Source organism: Acipenser ruthenus, chromosome 3, assembly GCF_902713425.1.
Source record: "Acipenser ruthenus chromosome 3, fAciRut3.2 maternal haplotype, whole genome shotgun sequence".
In the NCBI taxonomy this organism is placed as follows: domain Eukaryota; kingdom Metazoa; phylum Chordata; class Actinopteri; order Acipenseriformes; family Acipenseridae; genus Acipenser; species Acipenser ruthenus.
In genome coordinates this window covers 5363529-5384620 of record NC_081191.1, presented here as the reverse complement: position 1 = coordinate 5384620, position 21092 = coordinate 5363529, and the positions used below count along the sequence as shown (strand labels likewise).

The following is a 21092-nucleotide window of genomic DNA, read 5'->3' as shown; positions in this document are numbered from 1 at the left end:
ATTAGTGTATGGTGGTGACAAAATCTCAGTTATTACAGTTGAGCATCATTTGTTTATTTGTTCGCCCATTTTGGGATTATTGCTACTGTATACAGTGTTTTGAAGAGTTAACTGACCCTGAGCTAGAGTCCTGCGCGGGTCCAATTTTTACGACCTGCTTCCAACCCAGACCTGCTGCTACAGGACCTGACCTGAACCCGCAACCCGCTGCAACACCATCTTCTTACCCCTGATCCGACCCGACCTGCTTTAATAAGACCTGCAACCCGACCCGAACCCACAAGTGTTTGTCCTTTACCTACTGCCTGCGTCAACTGACTCTCTCACGCTCTCACATTCACACACAGATATCTCTACCATTCTCCACAGATTGAATTTATACAATAGGCTATACAGCGTGGTAGCTTTCTCTAGTGGTCTTGATATATTTTAACATTGTAACATTAACTATCTCTACTTACTTTACTATAAAATACCTGTCTATTTCTTTCGTGCCACCAGTTGAAAGGGAGCTTGTGGCAATGTGCCCCGCCCCTGTGTGCATTTGTGTGTTATATGTTGTATGTTGCGTGCATGTGTTAATGTTGGTGTATAGATTGGTACACGGGATATAAACGGGTCTGTGTTTCACGTGTATTTAAAAAGTGTAGATTTGTATTTAGGCACGAGGAGAGCACAAATCACTTCACGTGCTGGTTAAATGTAATATGTGAGCACGGGGTTGCACAGAATTAATTCACGTGCTGGGATTCAAGTGAATAATTAATTAGTAATTGAATCCCAGCACAATAGTATATATAGACGCACATTTCTTGCAGTCGGGGTTAGGTGTTCGGTGAGTGGAGAACGGGTGTGGAGAGGAGTTAAAATAAACGAAAAGAATAATAAAATAGTAAGTGTTTTCACTCACCGTGTTTGTTCGTTTGTCTGTTTACTGTTTAGTCCGTTTTTGTTTAATATTTATTTTGGCGTATAGTGCCGTGTCCTGTTTTTGTGTTCCAACCTTTTATTTTCTGTGCTGTTTTATTAAATCCTGAGCGAAAGCATTCGCTCAGCTTCACCAAACCCCAAATCTCTGTCTGTTTATTTCCTGCTTCTGGTCTGACGCCACCCACTCCGGCCGTCTTTGTGACAGAGCTACACCTGTGTTTTCGCAGAGATGTACCAGTTTTGTGGCTGTCATACCCAAAAACATAATGACATGTTTTACAAGCAACGAATCCAGTCACATGTTCATTATTTTCATTTGCTATGATTCCAAAATAATTCCACACTTCTGATTTACCTCTCAAACTATTATTATTTGTTTATTTAGCAGACGCCTTTATCCAAGGCGACTTAGAGACTAGGGTGTGTGAACTATGCATCAGCTGCAGAGTCACTTACAACTACATCTCACCTGAAAGACGGAGCACAAGGAGGTTAAGTGACTTGCTCAGGGTCACACAATGAGTCAGTGGTTGAGGTAGGATTTGAACCGGGGACCTCCTGGTTACAAGCCCTTTTCTTTAACCACTGGACCACACAGCCTCCTATTATCCAGCACATGATATAAACCCTGCACTATCTTTTGTTTCACCTTGTCCACAGATATTTTTAATATCACCAAGCTGATGTGATAAAACGATCTTGCAACGTATCAAACAAGCACGAACACTGCTTAGTCAGTTGACTCCTCCCTAATTGCCTCCTGCTTCAGTGCAGGAAATACCGGTATATTCTAATATGTTATTTGGGAAAGGGTTACAGACGAGTACGCTGAAAGGACAGAAAATGTTTTTGGTGATTCAAATTCAGACCCGAAAATGATTTTTTATGGACCCGCACCCGAACCGCAAACCGCGAAAAAGTTCAAATTCCAACCCGAAACCCGCGGGTACCCAACCCCGATGCAGGACTCTACCCTGAGCACAGGTGATGCTGCTTATGAAGCAAGATGTAATGACACAGGACCAAGTACTAAATACATTTCAAGAAAAAAGAAACTTCATGTACGAATATTTGAATTGCTTTGAAACCAGGTTGGTTGAGACAGAGACCCAAATGTGTGTTGAATCTTCCTTGAACAAAGCACTGCACACAGATTTCTCATTACAATAAGACATTGCACACAGAGTTCTCATTACAATAAGACACTGCACACAGAGTTCTCATTACAATAAGACATTGCACACAGAGTTCTCATTACAATAAGACACTGCACACAGAGTTCTCATTACAATAAGACACTGCACATAGAGCTGTCCCTTACAGTCAATTGAATCCCGGCACAGTCTGCACGTGAACTAATTGTGACTTCCCCATGCCCACATACCAACATACATTTGAAATCACCTGTTCTACATAACCCACACTATATACAATAAACCAAAATACGCCCAGAGTCAGGGGTGACCCTGTCGCACTGTCCAGTAGGTGTGAACTGAGCTTTTAATACGGCCAGTCAAAATGATAAAGACGGCACTTGCACGGATTGATTGTTACGTTTGATTCCCAGTTGCAGTGGCGTCCCAGCGGGCACCTACTGTTGGCTAAAGCTGGACCTGATTGGCTGATGGTACTGAAACGTTTTCTCATAAAATATGAAACACATGCTGACTGTAGTTATTACAGTACATCAGATGGCAAAGTTTTTTGAATCATTGTGACGTTTATACAGACAGACTGCTGGAGCAGGTTTTGCTGGTACTAAATGACTAAGGTGATGTCACAAGAGATTACACACTGCGAATAAACTGTCTCCAACAACAGCAGATACAGTGAGCCAGACAGACACGTTATAATGAATTACTGAGTGCACACATCTTTCAGTGTTAGACTGCATTTTGTTATCTCTCACATACTGACTACCGTTGTACACCGTGGCTATATCACTGCTCTTGGTCCTAGTAAAGTCACCTTCGTTATTATGGTATGCTTTTATAACAAGCAAAATGCCATCCCAGAGGAGAGTTCTGCAGTGAAAGAAATGTTAGATAAACAGTTTGTTCAAAGTGTGCATATCACAGTTCACAGCTACGGTACGTAATGAATGCTAGAGCTAACCAGCGTATAAATGTGGTTGTGGGGGCTTTATGGAAAATAACTTGTAAAACTCAAGGCGGTTTAACAGACCGCTGCAGCATTTAAGGGCTGCAGATAAAATGTCATGCAAACAAAACTCATGCGTACATATATCCATGTATACATACAGTCTGTGACAGTATTTAAAAACATACAACACACACTTTGGAGACAGGAGATGGCTGCTCACCTACACAGACTTAAAAATATTGTGTATTCTTTTTTCTTTTTTTTTTGTTAAGTTCAGTAAACATATACTGTAAGTATCTGGTGTATATTTTTTGTGAATGAATACATTAATGTTTTGAAATATAAAGTCCAGCTACTTTTGGCCTGTTTTTAATTTTTGTTTAGTTTTGTTTTGTTTAGCCCAGTGCTAATAAATGCATCAGCTTGTAATTTGACAGTGTACTGCATTGTGTATTTTAGATTTCAGCAGTAAGGGCTGATACTGGAAGGTGATTGATTATGTTCATATGAATAATAAATAATAATTATTATTATTATTTTTTTTATTCCTTAGCAACCATAGAGGCTGATAGTTTCTCACTGGGTCTGGACTACACACATGACTCACCCACACACACACAAGAGAAGGTTCATGTCGTGTGGGAAGTGATAGCAAACATGTTACAGCACATTTTTACACAGTTATCAATTACATCTTTGTTCAGCAAGTCAAAAGGGTATGTGGGCAAAAGTAGACTTAACAGGTAACAATACATTGTAAAATAATGTTTTGTGTTCGCAAGCCTCTTCATGTACCGTGAAAGTTAAGCATTGCTAGTTTATAAACACATGTTGATTTAAAAAAAATACTCATACTTTGGTTAGATGCATATAATGTCATCGCTCTTGTGTTTTATTGATCTTTTTCATAATGTTTCATACTCATACTGTACAAGACATACAGCTATGGCCAACAGTTTTGCATCACCTAGAATTTTAGGATTGAGTAAAAAAAAAACTATATGAACATAATTTAGATAATTTTATTATTTATCATGTAATCAAAACTAAATCAAAAAATGATATTGCAAAAGTCTACCCAAAACCATAATACTAGTACAGTATTTCATGTTAAATTTCGTAATGTCACATTTTTAAATTGTCAGTTTTTTGTTAAGTATATGGAAAACTACAAAGCGGTATGCAATTCAATATGTTAACGTAGCATTATTCAACAGGTTTCAATCAACTTTCTGAAGAAAAAGGTGTAATTCTATAGGCTGGTGCAAAACTTTTGTCCATAGCTGTACATAAAGTCCTTTTTACAACAGGAGGTATAAGTAGCCTAATAAAATGTATCCATACTCTAATGTGTCTCATGTAATCCGAAAGCATGTTAAAACAGAGAATGATTTGATTGAATATTGTAAAACATTTTCCTTTGTATTGCAAGTAATGGACAATTGACATGCAAGCTAGTATAAATAACGTAACCTAACATCAGCGATTATAACCGCCTCATATGGGCTGCTGTTGTACAGTAATGAACTGTATTCTGACTCAAAGCACGTTACTGGCGGAAAACAAGTCAGTTAATAGAGGATGAAGCTGGCTGGATAATGACAGGGAAGAAGGTATTGAAGGAGTGGCGGCAATCACATCCTCCAAATGAATGACCATCCAAGTGTCACTCACTAAATGCATGGCGAAGGTAATGACAGAGAAACACTTACATGAGAACCAGTATAAGTAGGGCTTCTAATTTTCGGTTTTAACTGATAAAAACAGATTTAAAAAAAAAACAAAAAAAAACCCTGAAACAAAAGAAAATGAAATCTGTGTATTTCCAATAAACACCAGAAAAAACACTGGGAATGTTTACTCAATTTACATTGACTTCACCCCTTTCCCAGTGCAGCTAGTTATGCAATGTCCCTCCCTCCTGACCTGTATCCAGCATTGATTTGTTCTGCATACTTTAAACCCACCCCCAACTATAGAGTGGCAGCAGATTCCTACATTTCTATTGTAGACTGGGAGCATTGTACATGCTTGCAAGATTTAGAACGATATTACAATTAGATAAACAGGATTGCTGGATTTAAAGCTAAATTACAGTTAGATAGGGAAGAATATGCCTGTGACAATAAGGATTTCATTTTGGAAGACAGCAAAGGAAAGAAGGTAGTGTGCAAGAACGGTACTGTCGAGTTACTATATGTATTGTGCCACGAGAAAACGCCCAAGAATTTTGGAAGTAACTGAAAACAATAACTTCATACAGTATATAAATAGCAAAAAATAAACACTGAAAATGAAATGAATAAACATCGAAAAACAAAACCCCAAAGTATTCTCGCATCAGCGATTACAACTGTGAAGTTGCACTTCCTGGACCTTTTCACCACAGAAGTATATTCTGGGTCAAAGCATGTGACTGGCTGAAGGATGTCAGTCAATCAAGGAAGCAGCTGGTTGGATAATGACAGGGAATAAGCCATTGAAGAGGTGGAGACAATTTTAACCTCCAGATAAAATTACGAACCAAGTGCAGCACTCACCTAAAAGCATGGCTGGCAAACCAAGATTTATTTAAGATTTATTTGTTTGTTTTCTTTAAAATTGACATTTGAGACCTATTTAACAAATGGACATGTACAACAAATATGATTTATGGAATTATTTTGTTGGCTACAATCCATTTTAAATGATGGCACATTGCAATCAAATGTTTCATGGAGAAAGATTGATAATAGAAAATTAATCTTGTGCAAGTATCATTCATGCTGTTTGTTCGGCTGTCAGAATGGCCGTGTTTTCAGTGAACATGTTGACCTGTGTACCACGTTCCACCTTTACAGTTCACATTTAAGGACTATAAAAGCAGCAGAACTGTATAGAATTGATGAGTATGACTGACTGTACTTTACTGAGAACTGCGATCTTGCTCCCACTGTACACAAAGTACAACAGCTTCATTCAACATGACCTTCCTTGCAGAACATCCCCCCAGCTTACAGGATAAGATATGTCTGAATTGTAACAGTTCCACGTATTTAGGTCAGTTCAGATTCATTTCAGCTCATCTCGGTTTGGCTTTGTCGCACTACACCCACTTTAGACTTTTTTTTTAAGCCGGCTTCTCACCTTCAGCAGCCAGAGTTCTCTTCTAAAATGCATCTTTGCAGAATGTATCTCTGTAAAATGCAGGACTCTCTTCCACAACAGTCACTGGGGGACATTCATTGCTCGATCTGTAAAGGGGGTGATGCATGTCTGGAAATGATTCTGCTGTTTATAATGTTACCTTTAGATGAATGCTGGCATATTGAGCAGTAAGAAACGCTTCATGTGAATTTCCCTCACCCTCCATGTTACCCAAGGTGGTAGTCATAGTCTGTACCACATTCCATGGCACTGAGGTAAAGACAGGCAACATGTGCAACATCATTGCTCCAATCTATAGTGCTTGGGGATGGATGTCCCTGGAAAAAGGAATATAATTCACACTGATGAAAGTTTCAAAAACGTGTTTTTGTCATTCCTTAGAATGTGGATGTATAAGGAATAACATGTCCCACCTTTTACATGGAGGTTATGGAGATTTCATGATTGTAGCTTTCTGATTATAGTTGTGGTAGTAGGTGTATGTCACTAACATACTTATATGAAATAATCTCCAGTCACTAAAATATTTTTATTTTTTGTTTGTACGTACTGGCAGGATGCCTTTTATTTGCTAAGCAAATGTGGTTTGTGTCTGGTCTGTTTACATCAAATATGTACTGATTTCAAGGAACAATTGAAACTCAATTATAGTCATTGTTATTGATTTTGTTTCTCCTGGCATGCTTTGAGCTGTGTGAGTTGTTAAAAAATCATTTGTAACGACTTTATCTCAGCTGCAATAGAATCTGATCCACCTGCTGTTGTGGTGCCCAAGGTGCATTTCTGACCCCTTTCTCTACTGAGCTGCTGCTGGCAGAATCTTATACCTCTTCTCCACTGGCACATCCGACCCGTGAGGGATCGGTACAGTATGAGTACGGGTGGTTCTCCACTGGCACATCCGACCCGTGAGGGCTCGGTACGGTACGGGTACGGCTGCTTCTCCACTGGCACATCCGACCCGTGAGGGCTCGGTACGGTACGGGTACGGCTGCTTCTCCACTGGCACATCCGACCCGTGAGGGCTCGGTACGGTACGGGTACGGGTGCTTCTCCACTGGCACGTCCGACCCGCGAGGGCTCGGCTTGGTACGGTACTGGTGGTTCTCCACTGGCTGTTTGTCGAGCTGAGCAAGAACCAAACAGTGAAACTCCAGCCTGACAAGACATCTGAATCCGGCTGCGAGCCGAGCCGAGCCAGGGGCGGGGTTATGGATTTTCGTCATTAAGCTGCATCAGTCAGCGCACTCCAGAAAGAAAAGCAACAAACAACATTCCGGGCAGCGAGTGTGATGAGAGAAAAGTACAGCCTTGGGACGCTGAGGAAGTGCAGGCTCTAGTTTCTCTGTGTACAGATAGAAGTGTTCAGGAAGACTGGCAGTCCTGCGTCAGAAATGAGAAAGTTTATGCCTGAATTTCTGAAGATTTGAAGCAAGTGGGCATAAACCGTGGGTACGGTACACTTAACTCACACACTCAAAAACACACAATGCTACCAAATTTCTCATCCTTGACCTTTATTATATTAATATAAAGAAAAAAAAATATATACATTATTACAAAAATATAGTAAAACAAAATCCAGCTGTACCATACATACAACTACGGCTCTCATTGCGCTCCTGCGGCTTCTTTTTTTAAGCACTCAAAACAACTCTAGAAAAAGAAGACAACTGTCCTTAAAACTGAATATCTTAGGCAAATCATATTTTTAAAGCTTTATTTTTCCCCATTCAGCAGAACTATTTGAACTTTATTAAGTCGATATCATCAGTAAAATTTGTGGATTATAAAGAAATTCCTAAATATATTTACAAAATATAGTGGCACAGATACAGCTGTACTGTTGGTCTATTCATTTTTGAACACCATTTGTTAACACCAGACAGAGTTAATTAAGAACAATAATTAATAACAACTGTCTTTCGTTGCGTGTGACGTCAGTAGCACAGCTTGTCTCTGCAGTGGAAAAACAACCCAGGCTCTCCTTAACCGCACCGTGAGGGCTCGGTACGGCTCTGGAGCGGCTCAGCTGTACAGTGGAAAAAAGGTATTACATACCACTGTAACAGATTTCTCTGGAGTTAATAGAAATAACTGCATTACGGATTGCTTGCAATCGTTTAGAGCATCTTTAATTGTAAACACTTAAACAAGAAAACAGCATGAAGAAAAACAAATATACTATTTGTATTATTGTTTCTTTTTTTGAGTCAGTGTTATTAAGGCAATGCCCAGTGTTAACCACAAGGGATATATTTACATTCACAAGAAAGGAAGGACTTAACTGTCCTCTACCGTTAACTTTTACTTTTGTTTCCTGAAGAACTGGCGACAGCAGGGAAGTCAAAGATTGATTGATTGATTGATTAGTTTATTGATTAATAAACATCTGGCCATATAATTCCAGTTCTTAAATGTGATTGAGCAATATCTTAATCAGACTAAAGTGTATCACAGGATATGAAGACTATAGAACCTGACAGGACAGATCTAGTTTGTGTGTTGCTGTTAAAAGGCAAACCCACATGGATACAGTACAGCTTGAATGAACCTGTTTTCCAGATTTCACACAGTTTGTTTGAAGCTTTGTGTTGCCAATGTATTTGTTCGAATAGATGTCTGTTCAGTCGATCTACTGAAGGCGGTGTGGGATCTAAATGCCACTACAGAAGACCCTCTCTAGCATTTTACATATTTGTACAGACAGAAATGCACTAGAGGCTTACTTGCGCTGTTAACTGTTCTCTGAATTGAAATATCCCTGTGGCAGTTTTCGATCTGCCACTGTTCAGACGTCATAGTTGCTTTACAGTTAATTTACATTCTGTGACTCTCTGAAAGAAGTTAAAGTACAGTTGGTATCCATTGCAAAATAGGTCATGTGCTGTAGTTAAACAGCGTTATGCAGCATCATTAATGCAGCATGTCCTATACATAAAATGTGTTACTGAAATAATAAATTACAGTAGCTAGCTAGAATGCATCTACTGATCTACTGGAGGTACTGTAGGTATAAAGACATCATTTTGGTTGTAAGGTTTCATGGAATACAAACGGCAGTTTAAACAAAGTATAATGTCCATTAAATTTAAAAAAAAAAAATCTAAGCTTTTGTTATCTGTTACATTCTCCTATAGAAATTTAGAGTTGCTTATACATTACTTTTTAAGTGTTAAGACTTCTCATCTAGTTGTACTGCCCTTAACTTTAGAAAATCTCCAATTACTCTCAATAACTGAGGATGACCCCTAAGCCAGGGCTATCAAACTGCATTCTTAAATGCCCCCAACCATTAAAATTGAACTAATAGTAATCAGAGTTTTCTTTTTTTGTTACCTAGGATGGCTCACGACAGCGACGAGAGAGAAAAAAGACTGTTTCTTTCAGCAGCATGCCCACTGAGAAGAAGATCAGCAGTGCTAGTGACTGTATCAATGCCATGGTGGATGGCTCGGAACTCAAAAAGGTCCGCTCTAATGCCAGGGTGTACCATAGGTATTTTTTATTAGATGCAGACATGCAGTCGCTGAGGTGGGAGCCATCAAAAAAAGAGTCTGAAAAAGCAAAGATTGACATCAAATCTGTTAAAGAGGTGCGGACAGGAAAGAATACTGATATTTTTCGTACCAATGGAGTTTATGATCAGATATCGGAAGACTGTGCATTTTCAATCATATACGGAGAAAACTATGAATCGCTGGACTTGGTAGCCAACTCTGCAGACGTGGCGAACATTTGGGTGACAGGGCTGAGATATCTGATCTCTTATGGGAAACAAACTCTGGACATAATTGAGAGCAGTCAAAACACCCTGCGGACTTCATGGCTGTCCGACCTCTTTTCAGAGACGGATGTAAATGGCGCTGGGCAGATTGCTTTAGGAACAGCTGTTCAACTGATCAAAACCTTAAACCCGGGGTTGAAGAATGTCAAGATAGAGCTCAAGTTCAAAGAATTTCACAAAGCAAAAGACAACATTGTCACAAAGGAGGAGTTCATTGAAGTTTTTCACGAACTTTGCACCAGACCAGAGATCTACTTTCTCTTGGTTCAGTTCTCAAGCAATAAGGAGTTTCTGGATGCCAAGGACCTCATGATGTTTCTGGAGGCAGAGCAGGGGATGGCTCACGTCAACGAGGATACCAGCCTGGAAATTATTCAAAAATACGAGCCATCAAAAAAAGGCCAGGAGAAGGGCTGGCTGTCTTTAGATGGTTTTACCAAATACCTCATGTCCCACGAGTGCCATATATTTGACCCTGAACATAAGAATGTATGCCAGGAAATGCATCAGCCCCTGTCCCACTATTACCTGAATGCATCTCACAATACCTACTTGATAGAAGACCAGTTCCGGGGCCCTTCTGACATCACAGGATACGTACGTGCCCTAAAAATGGGGTGCCGAAGTGTTGAGGTAGACGTCTGGGACGGTCCAGACAATGAGCCAGTAATATACACGGGGCATACCATGACCTCACAGATAGTCTTCCATAGTGTCATTGACATTATCAACAAATATGCCTTTGTGGCGTCCGAATACCCCTTGATAATCTGTTTGGAAAACCACTGTTCCATCAAACAGCAGAAGGTCATGTTTCAGCACCTGAAAAAGATCCTGGGGGATAAACTCTACACCGAGTTGCCTAATGCAGAGGAAAGCTATCTCCCATCTCCTTATGCATTAAAAGGTAAAATCCTACTGAAAGCCAAAAAGCTTGCGACTAACTGCACCAGCCCAGAGGGAGATGTGACCGATGAAGATGAGGGGGCAGAGATGTCTCAGAGGGCAGGTAATGAAGCAGGGGAGCAACCAAATGTGGTTACCCAGAAGACATTCCAGCTTTCCAAAGACCTTTCCGACATGGTTAGCCTCTGTAAGTCAGTCACGTTCAAAGACTTCCAGCTGTGTTTCCAGAATCAGAAATACTGGGAAACCTGCTCTTTCAACGAAGTGCTTGCAACTAGCTATGCCAATGAACACCCGGGCGATTTTGTCAACTACAACAAAAAGTTTCTTGCAAGGGTCTATCCAAGTCCCATGAGAATAGATTCTAGTAACATGAACCCCCAGGATTTCTGGAAGTGTGGCTGTCAGATAGTGGCTATGAATTTTCAGACCCCAGGCTTGATGATGGACCTTAATATCGGCTGGTTCCGCCAAAATGGCAACTGTGGCTATGTACTCCGGCCCGCCATCATGAGAGAAGAGGTGTCTTATTTCAGTGCCAACACTAAAGATTCAGTTCCTGGTGTCTCCCCTCAGCTCCTTCACATTAAGATCATCAGTGGGCAGAACTTTCCCAAGCCCAAAGGTTCAGGGTCCAAGGGAGATGTGGTGGATCCTTATGTTTACGTGGAGATCCATGGGATACCAGCGGACTGCGCTGAGCAAAGGACTAAAACCGTCAATCAGAATGGAGACAATCCCATTTTCGATGAGAGCTTTGAGTTTCAGATCAACCTGCCGGAGCTGGCCATGGTACGCTTTGTAGTGCTGGATGACGATTACATTGGGGATGAGTTTATTGGACAGTATACTATTCCATTCGAGTGCTTGCAGCCTGGCTTTCGCCACGTTCCCCTGCAGTCCCTAACAGGGGAGATGTTGCCCCATGCCTGGATTTTTGTGCATGTGGCCATCACCAACCGCAGGGGAGGGGGGAAGCCACACAAACGGGGGCTCTCTGTGAGGAAGGGGAAGAAGTCCAGAGAGTATGCCACCATGAGGATACTGGTGATTAAAGCAGTGGATGAGGTCTTCAAGAATGCATTGCAGCCTTTAAGAGAAGCCACAGATCTCAGAGAGAACATGCAGGTAAGCTGGAAACTGATTTATATATATATATATATATATATATATATATACACACACACACTACTACACTTTTGCATATTAATTCCGTATATATATGTACTGTCCAATCAGAAAAAATCCCTTAATCATACCATGATTAGCCCCTCGCTAAACTGGATACGTTTGTCTGACATAAGGAGGTGTCAGGTTTAAAATAATACAATAAAATTGCACACACATACATTTATAGTACTCAGTGGGCCTCATCATAGGAATAAATGACCAGAATTACCGTGTGCCTGACAGCAACCCAGGAGGACAGCTTGAGGAATCTAAAGTTTACAGACCAGGAGCTAATGTATTAGCAGAAGTGGTGGGGGATTTGAAAGGCTTTTTGGTGCTGAATCAGTGAGAGCATCAACTTCAATGAAGAGGGCCATCTGGAAAAATATTAAGGGGGGTGGGGGGGGGTGTGTGGGGGTGTGTGTGGGGGGGGTATCATGCTTGCCCCAAAGACTCACAGCGTCCTGCGAGAGTCAAAGCAGAGAAAGTCATTTATGTTTAACTCTGCAAATCAAATAAATATTTGTTTGTACAACTTGATATTGCTGTAATTTATTTTGTAATATTAATCAAATGTTAGCAAAGCACTCGCTCAATCAATTAAAAGTTCACTATTTACATTTCAAAAAGTGTTTGGCGAAACGTCACTTTTTTTAATGTTAAAAAAGTGATGTCGTTTGAGACTCACTCTGTGTACATTCATTTATTGGACCTTTACAGTTTCCATAATTATCTTATATATTTTAAAGCTATTTTAAGCATAGCCTACTTAAATATCACACTTACATGGTGACTATATAAATATATTAACATAGTCGAAATTGTTGCATATGACAAGAAGCCAACCAGCTCCATATACACCTGCCTCGTAATCTTCATATATCCCGGACTGTCTGAAGATGTACGAGTCGTGTGCTGCGCCAGGATAGCTGGCAACCACATCAACAATCCTCAGTTTCACATCACACACCATTTGTACATTAATGGAGTGGTACTGCTTCCTATTCAGGGTGGCTATTTCAAATAATAAGATATTCAAATATACCAAGAATAAAAGAATACCCGAATACTCGACCTCTAATTACTGAACAGTGACAGGTTCTTATAATGTATTAGCAGCAATCACACATAGGGACGCATGGATAAATACATCAACAGTAACAGCGAAGAAACATCTAAGGCATCTAATGCATTTAAAGTAAAAAATGATTTAAACTAGAAGTAAGAAATAAGAATACACAGCAGAGGGGTTTTAACTATAAAACACAGAACTTTATCAAAAAGACCTTCAAAACTTTCAACAGTATGTTTAACACCCTTGACGACTTGTATAAAACATACAACTGCTCACTAACAAAGCGCTACAAAATATGTTTGCTCAATAACATCTATGCTATAATATGTAATATAAAAACGAGATGTACTGTACCCGCACTTGCTGGTTCCATAATATAATAATCAGTTTAAAAAAAGTCTTGATTCCGGATTCATGCCAATATCAGTAGGAGACCAATAACGGCAGAACTCAAACAACAAAGGCTTCACATCGCCCGGGTAGTTTGCAGTCAAAAGCCAAATTAAAGTTACACCTTTTATTTTTCAGCCCGAAACGCATCACATCGCAAACCAATATGCAATGCTTGTTTGTTTTTTGTCACATTCTTACAAAGTAGCAGATAGTTGCTTTCATTTTAGATGATTGAGCATTGAACTTTTTGATTTAGTAAAAAATACTAATGCTGCAGACTTTTTTCGAAATACTTCCACGCCTTGCTTTTTTTTTTTTTAAGATGCCATTTTCACTGCTTGTGTACTCCTGTAAATTATCAGTGAGGTGACAATTGTAGTGGCTGATTACTTTTAACTTCCTCTTCTCACAAAAATAGTGCCAGGTTTTTCCAGGTGTAATTATCGCATTTTTCCATTTGTTTTAGAAATGAACGAGTATTTGAAACTTGATCAAAGTATTCAAGTAGCAATTTTATGTAGAATACTAGATTACTGTATATCCTGGGGTGGTGAAAGTGCTAGGTGGGTGCAGTCAGTAGCCCCCAATACATTTGGAAAGCCAGACACTTTGTAAAAGGCCACTTTTATATCATGGAGAGCATCTGTCTCTCTGGGATAATAGATATAATTCCTGGTGTGTTTCAACAGGGCATTCAGTACCTGCTGTAAACACCGTGAAAAAGTGGGTTGGGATATCACACCAATTGCTGACACAGTGTCTGAAATGACCCAGACGCTAAATAATGCAGTGTGCAGAGCAATGTCACTAGACCTGGCATTGCATGACTCCTATCTGTAAGTGACTCTAGATCAGATATGACTAGACCAGGCGCTGCATGACTCCTATCTGTAAGCGACTCTGGATCAGATTTGACTAGACCTGGCACTGCATGACTCCTATCTGTAAGTGACTCGAGATCAGATATGACTAGACCTGGCACTGCATGACTCCTATCTGTAAGTGACTCGAGATCAGATATGACTAGACCAGGCGCTGCATGACTCCTATCTGTAAGCGACTCTAGATCAGATTTGACTAGACCAGGCGCTGCATGACTCCTATCTGTAAGCGACTCTAGATCAGATTTGACTAGACCTGGCATTGCATGACTCCTATCTGTAAGCGACTCTAGATCAGATGTGATCTCCTCATGTAAGGCTAGCATGCTCTCTGTGCTCACCCTGTATCTAGTTATTACCTCCTCCTCACACAGTCCTAGTGTCTGCCTGGTCCGAAATACTGTCTCCCTGACCCTTCTTCTCGCTCTCCTGTGCAGCTCTTCTGTTGGTTCTGTGACACCGCCTGGTTTCAATAAGCTGAGACACCTAGTAAAGTTAACACCCTGAAGTGAATATGGTTTGCATATCAAATACCTCCCTCACAGTATTTTGTGATGTAATTTGCATACAGTTTTCCCACATTAACATTATTTGTTATATTTAAATGACCTGGACATGGTACTCTTTTCACACGCTAGGTTGCCTGCCACTAGTTAGTGAATACAGCAGGTGTACAAAGCATGCAGTAAAGGGGCTTACTGCGTGTAAAACACATTACCGCTGTTTAGTGAATGAGGCTCAATGTATTTTAAATGTATAAATCATTGCGCTGAAATAACACTAATGTGTTTTGTGTAGGCTTCACATTATAGTATGAAAAATACAATACAGTAGTAAAATGAAATGAATACCTAGCACACTTTCTTTTTACTTTAGCCTGTAGGCTACCGGTAACACACAATAAATCATGCTGCTGCATTGTACACCTTGGTGTACAATGAGATTAAAAGATTATTTTGATTTGAAACTAAATGATTTTAGCATATTTTAATTATTATTATTATTATTATTATTAGTATTATTATTATTATTATTACCTTGGCCTACTAGACAGTTAACACAAAATAGACCGTGATGCCGCATTGACAATTTATTATACTTACAGGAGGACAGTCAATTCTCGTTAATATGAATTTCAAGGGACCAGCAACAAAATTTGCATTATACCACTAAATCGTATTATCAGTTGCCTATAAGCCAAGTGTATACTGACAGCATTTATTTAAGTTAGTCAGTGATGCAGTGATAATTTGTGCAGAATTACAAACTACCTGCACATTAATAGAATAGGTGTGTTTCCATTCCTATACAGATGTTCAGAATGAGCTGGAGGGGTTAGCAGCACATGTGTGAAAAATGCTTTTAGAGAATGTTGCAATGTGCCCCGCCCCTGTGTGTATTTTTGTGTTTTATGTTGTATGTTGCGTGTGTTAATGTTGGTGTATTGTAGTTGGTACACAGGATATAATGTGGGTAATGAGCATGAGTGTTTAAAATGTATAATTGTATTTAGGCACGGGGATTGCACTTCACTTCACGTGCATTTAAAGTATTTAATATGTGTATTTAATATGTGAGCATTTATGCAGGAACGCCTAGAACTACATATTCATCTAAGGCTGAACTGCAAAGAAAAACTGCTGCCGCAAAGCATTCCTTAAAAAGTCTCAAATAGCATTGCGTTTCTTTAGTACATTTCACCCTAGACACCCTTTGCAACTGGTGTGCGACTATTGCGATAGCCGCAACACTTTAGTACATCTACGCTATAAATGTATGTGTGTGCAATTTTATTGTATTTTTTTTAAGCCCAACACCTCCTTATGTCAGACAAACATACGGTTTAGCGAGGGGTTACTGTATGATTTATGAAAAGCTTTTTGATAGAAACACATTTTTTATTTGGGGGTGAAGGTGGGGGCCCCACTATAGAATCTGATGGGATTAAACTGCCTTTCATTATTTATTCAAAAAAAAGATGACGCAACAAATATTTAAATGAGTATATTGCGGCTCTCTTTATTAAGATATTTTCTCTTAGTATGTTACATACGACCAGATGTATACTTTGAGAATTTTTGCAACAGAAATGCAAATTGCGGTATGTTTGGACTGGCCCATCTTAGTACGTCTACCCCTCGGTTTATAACGTTGTAGTGTTGATTAATAATGCTGCACGTTACTTTGTCCCTGTTTTTTTTTTTTTTAGAATGCGATTGTGCCATTTAAAGAGTTGTGTGGACTGTCGGCTGTGGCCAATCTAATGCAGTGTATCCTGGCACTGTCAACACGGCTCATGAGTGGAGACAATACTCCCTATGTGCTATTCAACCTCACGGGCCAGTTTCCTACCATGGAACCTCAAGTGTTGATCCCAGAGATGCTGAAGAAGATTGTGACTGCGTATGATGCTGTAAGTAACAGACACACTATACTGTAATACTTGAATATCCTGTATGATCTGCATTCTAATTACTTTCTTTTCTTAAATTACTATTTTTTTTAAACTAGCATCACTATTACATTATTTAGTTTGAAAGAAATACAAATAAAATCAAGGGTTAAAAATCATGGCTTACTTTGGTACCCTAGTAGAGGTGAATGTACTGTTAACTGGACTTTTTGTCAGTGAATTAAAACAAATTAATCAGAATACCAAGCCTGTCTTTGTTAGAAAGCACAATCACGAAAGGACGGCATCCAAAAGTACAGAACAGACTGGTAACATCAGACATTAATACTGACACTATCAGTGCACTAGAGCAGACATTTTCAAAAGAACTTTGAAACAGACTTCAAAGTTTTATAAGTGCAGAATGTTGTCAAGATGTTAACAATGAAAATAAAAATGACAGGTACGTTATTTAAGCAGTTGTAGCAACATCTGGGGATGTGTATCGCTATATTTTTCAGAACCCCACTACCTACCTACAAATTATGTGTCTGAAAACATGGATTGCGATTTTGAACAAAATATATTGGTGGTGGCTGATGACCTTTTCCAGAGGTGTACACGGTTTACATGGCTGTAGAATCCAGTGCTAGCAACAGTCAGTTGTTCGTCGTTGATACTGTCCTGAGGGAATTCTTGGTAAGCTTGACCTCACAGCCCTTTTCCCTGCCCTGATGGGATTTGTAGTCACAGGCTTGGAAAAGCAGAAGAAAGAAGCAGGTCCACAAACTACACATACAGGTATCGTTTCTAAATGGCACCTCTGCCTAATTGGAACCTGATTGGATAAGATGATCTGTGAGGTTCATAATAGCAAAAACATGTTTTATTGTCAGTCCTTTACGTTTTTTTAAATACAGAATCATTTCCTGTGAAAGGAATCAATGCAGGATCTCTGATCTACTTTCAACAACAAAGGAAAACAAATACATTTTTAAATAATGACATTCTGGAATAAAGAGGCAAACCTATAATTATAAACGGATGAGTCGTTTTTAGTAAGTAATCTGGGTAGAGCACAATTATTCTGATTTGATTACAGTATTTAGAAAGAACATAAGAAGAACATTGAAAAAGGTTTACAAATGAGAGGAGGCCACTCGGCCCATCTTGCTTGTTTGGTTGTTAGTAGCTTATTGATCCCAGAATCTCATCAAGCAGCTTCTTGAAGGATCCCAGGGTGTCAAATTAAGTGGCGTACATATTTGTTCTATTATGGTTTTGATTTTTGAGGCACAAATCAAATAAATGGTATATTTGAATGTAGTCAACAGTTAGGTAAATTACCATAAACTGTAATAATTATGGCCCTAAATCCCTCTTCCTGGTCCTGCATAACTGCATTGGATGCACATTATTGCTCCATTGATGTGTTTGTGGAAGCACTGTGTGGCAAAGTGGCTGCTGATTGGAAACAGGTGCAGAGGTGATGCAGTGCAGAAATAATTACAAGCCAGGAAACTATAATCCGTTTAGGAAAAAGGGGTCTTTTATTTGTAACTCCCGGACCAAACAATAAACCTCCGGCAATACACACCAGGTAACAATAATAATGGGTTGCAGTCCAAATCATTTGTTTATTTAGCAAACGCCTTTATCCAAGGCGACTTACAGAGACTAGGGTGTGTGAACTATGCATCAGCTGCAGAGTCACTTTCAACTACGTCTCACCCGAAAGACGGAGCACAAGGAGGTTAAGTGATTTGCTCAGGGTCACACAATGAGCCAGTGGCTGAGGTGGGATTTGAACCGGGGAGCTCTTGGTTACAAGCCAGTTTCTTTAACCACTGGACCACACAGCCTCCTATTATTATTATAATAATAATAATAATAATAATAATAATAATAATAATAATAATAATAATAATAATAATAATAATAATAATAATAATAATAATAATAATAATAATAATAATCATCATCAGGAGACGTGTTAGCCGTCTAGTGATTTACAAAACAAAAGACAATTACTAACAATGACAAACAAATAAAAACACTCACAAATACTTTTCTCTTTTTGGGTTTCTTAATGGGTATTGTATCCAAAATGAAATGTTCACATGGTAAACTGGTGTAGAAAAGCCTGTAACATCTACATCTTAAACACAGAGCTGATTAAAACCAAAACCAACCCAAGAATGTGATCTGATAAGCTGATATGCTGACTGCAATAAAAATAGACACCCATGCCTGATACAAACATTCCCCTGTAATTTACCAGGAACGCCTTCTGTGACATCCTCTGCAAATCTTAAGATTTAGTCTCCGGGATACACAAATAATAGTGCCTTTTAAAATGCCACACAGTAATTGTAATGCTCAACATATTGCTGAAGCTATAAAAGTACATATATAGGAAAGCCACTATTTAGCATGTATCAGTGACAGATCTGTCTGCCCCCACTGTCTGTAGGAGAAAATATTTAAACGATTACACTATTATACTTTACATCAACGTGCCACTGGCTAAAAATAATGCTTTCATACAGTAATACCAAAATTGAAGTAATACGTTAAAAATAAAAAAGAACAGTCGAGTTACTTCTTGTCCATGCTTCAATAAGAAGCTCTTTTTATTAACAGTCTGCAGTGTATAAAAAAGCGGGCGCTAATGGCACATGCTTCGGAGGACAGCGTGTGTTCATCATCGCCCTTCCCGAGTCAGCGCAGGGGTGGTAGCGGTGAGCTGAGTTAAACAAAATAATTGAACACTACTAAATTGGGGAGAAAATAACAAAAAACGAATTGGCGACTACTAAATTTTAATTTTAAAAAGAAAATAATAATAAAGAATGTTACTAGACGTTAGAGCTACCCTTGTGTTTTGCAACATAACAATTTCAATTTGCAGGGTCTTTATGCACAATCTATTCATCCAACAGTGTGGCCCTCCACTTTGTTATTTATCCTGGATGGAGCCTCTGGGTTTATGTATTCGAACTCTGCTGTCACCTATGGTGGCTGACTGTTCTTAGGTTTGACTTCACTTATTTAGGGACTTTTAACACCATCTTTCCAGCATATACCATCACAAAACTTCTGTAGTGCATCTACTGTACACTGCAAGGCGTAAACAACACACCTTGAATGTCTTTCTCAGTACTGCTTTTGCTGTCCTCTCCATTTGTAAACTAAATATGAATCTCAAGGGTTTATTTGTCTCTTGCAGATGAATACAGAATTGAAATGTATGAGTACATTATTCAGTACATGCTGAATTTCCCAGGGAATCTCTGATCCAGATATGTGTAGCACAACACCATTCTTTTTCATTAGCACAATCTGAGAGCTAAATTTAATGAATGGCAGTACATTTCATTTTTATTTCATTATTATTTTTTTTTAATCAGCAGTGCATTTCCAAATTACAGTCCCAGGTATTTCTATGTGCTGTGCTTTCATTGTTCTTAAAATGGTCAGTTTAAGAAATAAACCTGTTTTCCTTACAGGAGATGACCCTGCTGTAATACAAAACTCACGCTACCCTTTTAAAGTATGTAAACAAGCTTCAGGATAATCCTATACCAATTTATTTCACAGATGATTCAGACCAGCAAGACTCTAATTGAAAATGCTGATGGGGTATATGAAAAGATAATGCAGTGCCAGAAAGCAGGTGAGTCCTTTGAAGTCACAGGAGTGTTTCCTACATGAATGTTAATAAAATCCTGTAGCTTTGTTTTTTTACTTCTAATAGTTTTATATAGTGTTCAAAGCAGATCATGAAAGGGAATCGGGGGCTTTCATTTTCGATTAAGACAACAAAGTTGAGGAAGCGCCACCTATAAAAAAAACCTGAACTTGACAACAAAAATCATAAAAACTGGAGGGTAACATTTTTTTTTAATAATTCAGATATTTTAGAATGTGCATTAGTCGTTATAAAATGGCATTTAAATGATCATCAGATGTAATTGAATCTCTCCAGGTGTTAATAGATGGTTAACTATGAAAACACATGTTCCATCTCACAATCCTTGTCTTAAATCCATATAGATTTTATATTAAAATGTTATTTCCCCATTGTTCTGTCCAATAATATATAATATACACTCATCATTTCTATCTCTTCTATATGGTACTGTAACAGGGGGGTGTTAGTACCTGCTACTTTTGTTGTGGGTGTCTGCTAAACAGCGAGAGAGAGACAGAGGGATGCAGGTGACAACGCCACTCAGGCATCCAGGTTTTATTCAAATCAACAGAAAGTTGCAGTGACAGGTGGCCACCACTCCAAAAATGCAAAAC

General features: G+C 39.0%; 1 protein-coding gene across 3 annotated transcripts in view; it reads left to right on the top strand.

The window, feature by feature from the left end:
* LOC117394903 (inactive phospholipase C-like protein 2) overlaps nucleotides 1-21092 on the top strand; it is a 78205-nt gene that overhangs the window by 35778 nt on the left and 21335 nt on the right. For all 3 annotated transcript variants that reach the window (XM_033993607.3, XM_033993606.3, XM_059010819.1), the window contains 3 exons: nucleotides 9524-12001; nucleotides 16602-16805; nucleotides 20385-20460. In XM_033993607.3, coding sequence (XP_033849498.2) covers nucleotides 9524-12001; nucleotides 16602-16805; nucleotides 20385-20460 — 2758 coding nt within the window. The remainder of the gene's footprint in view (nucleotides 1-9523; nucleotides 12002-16601; nucleotides 16806-20384; nucleotides 20461-21092) is intronic.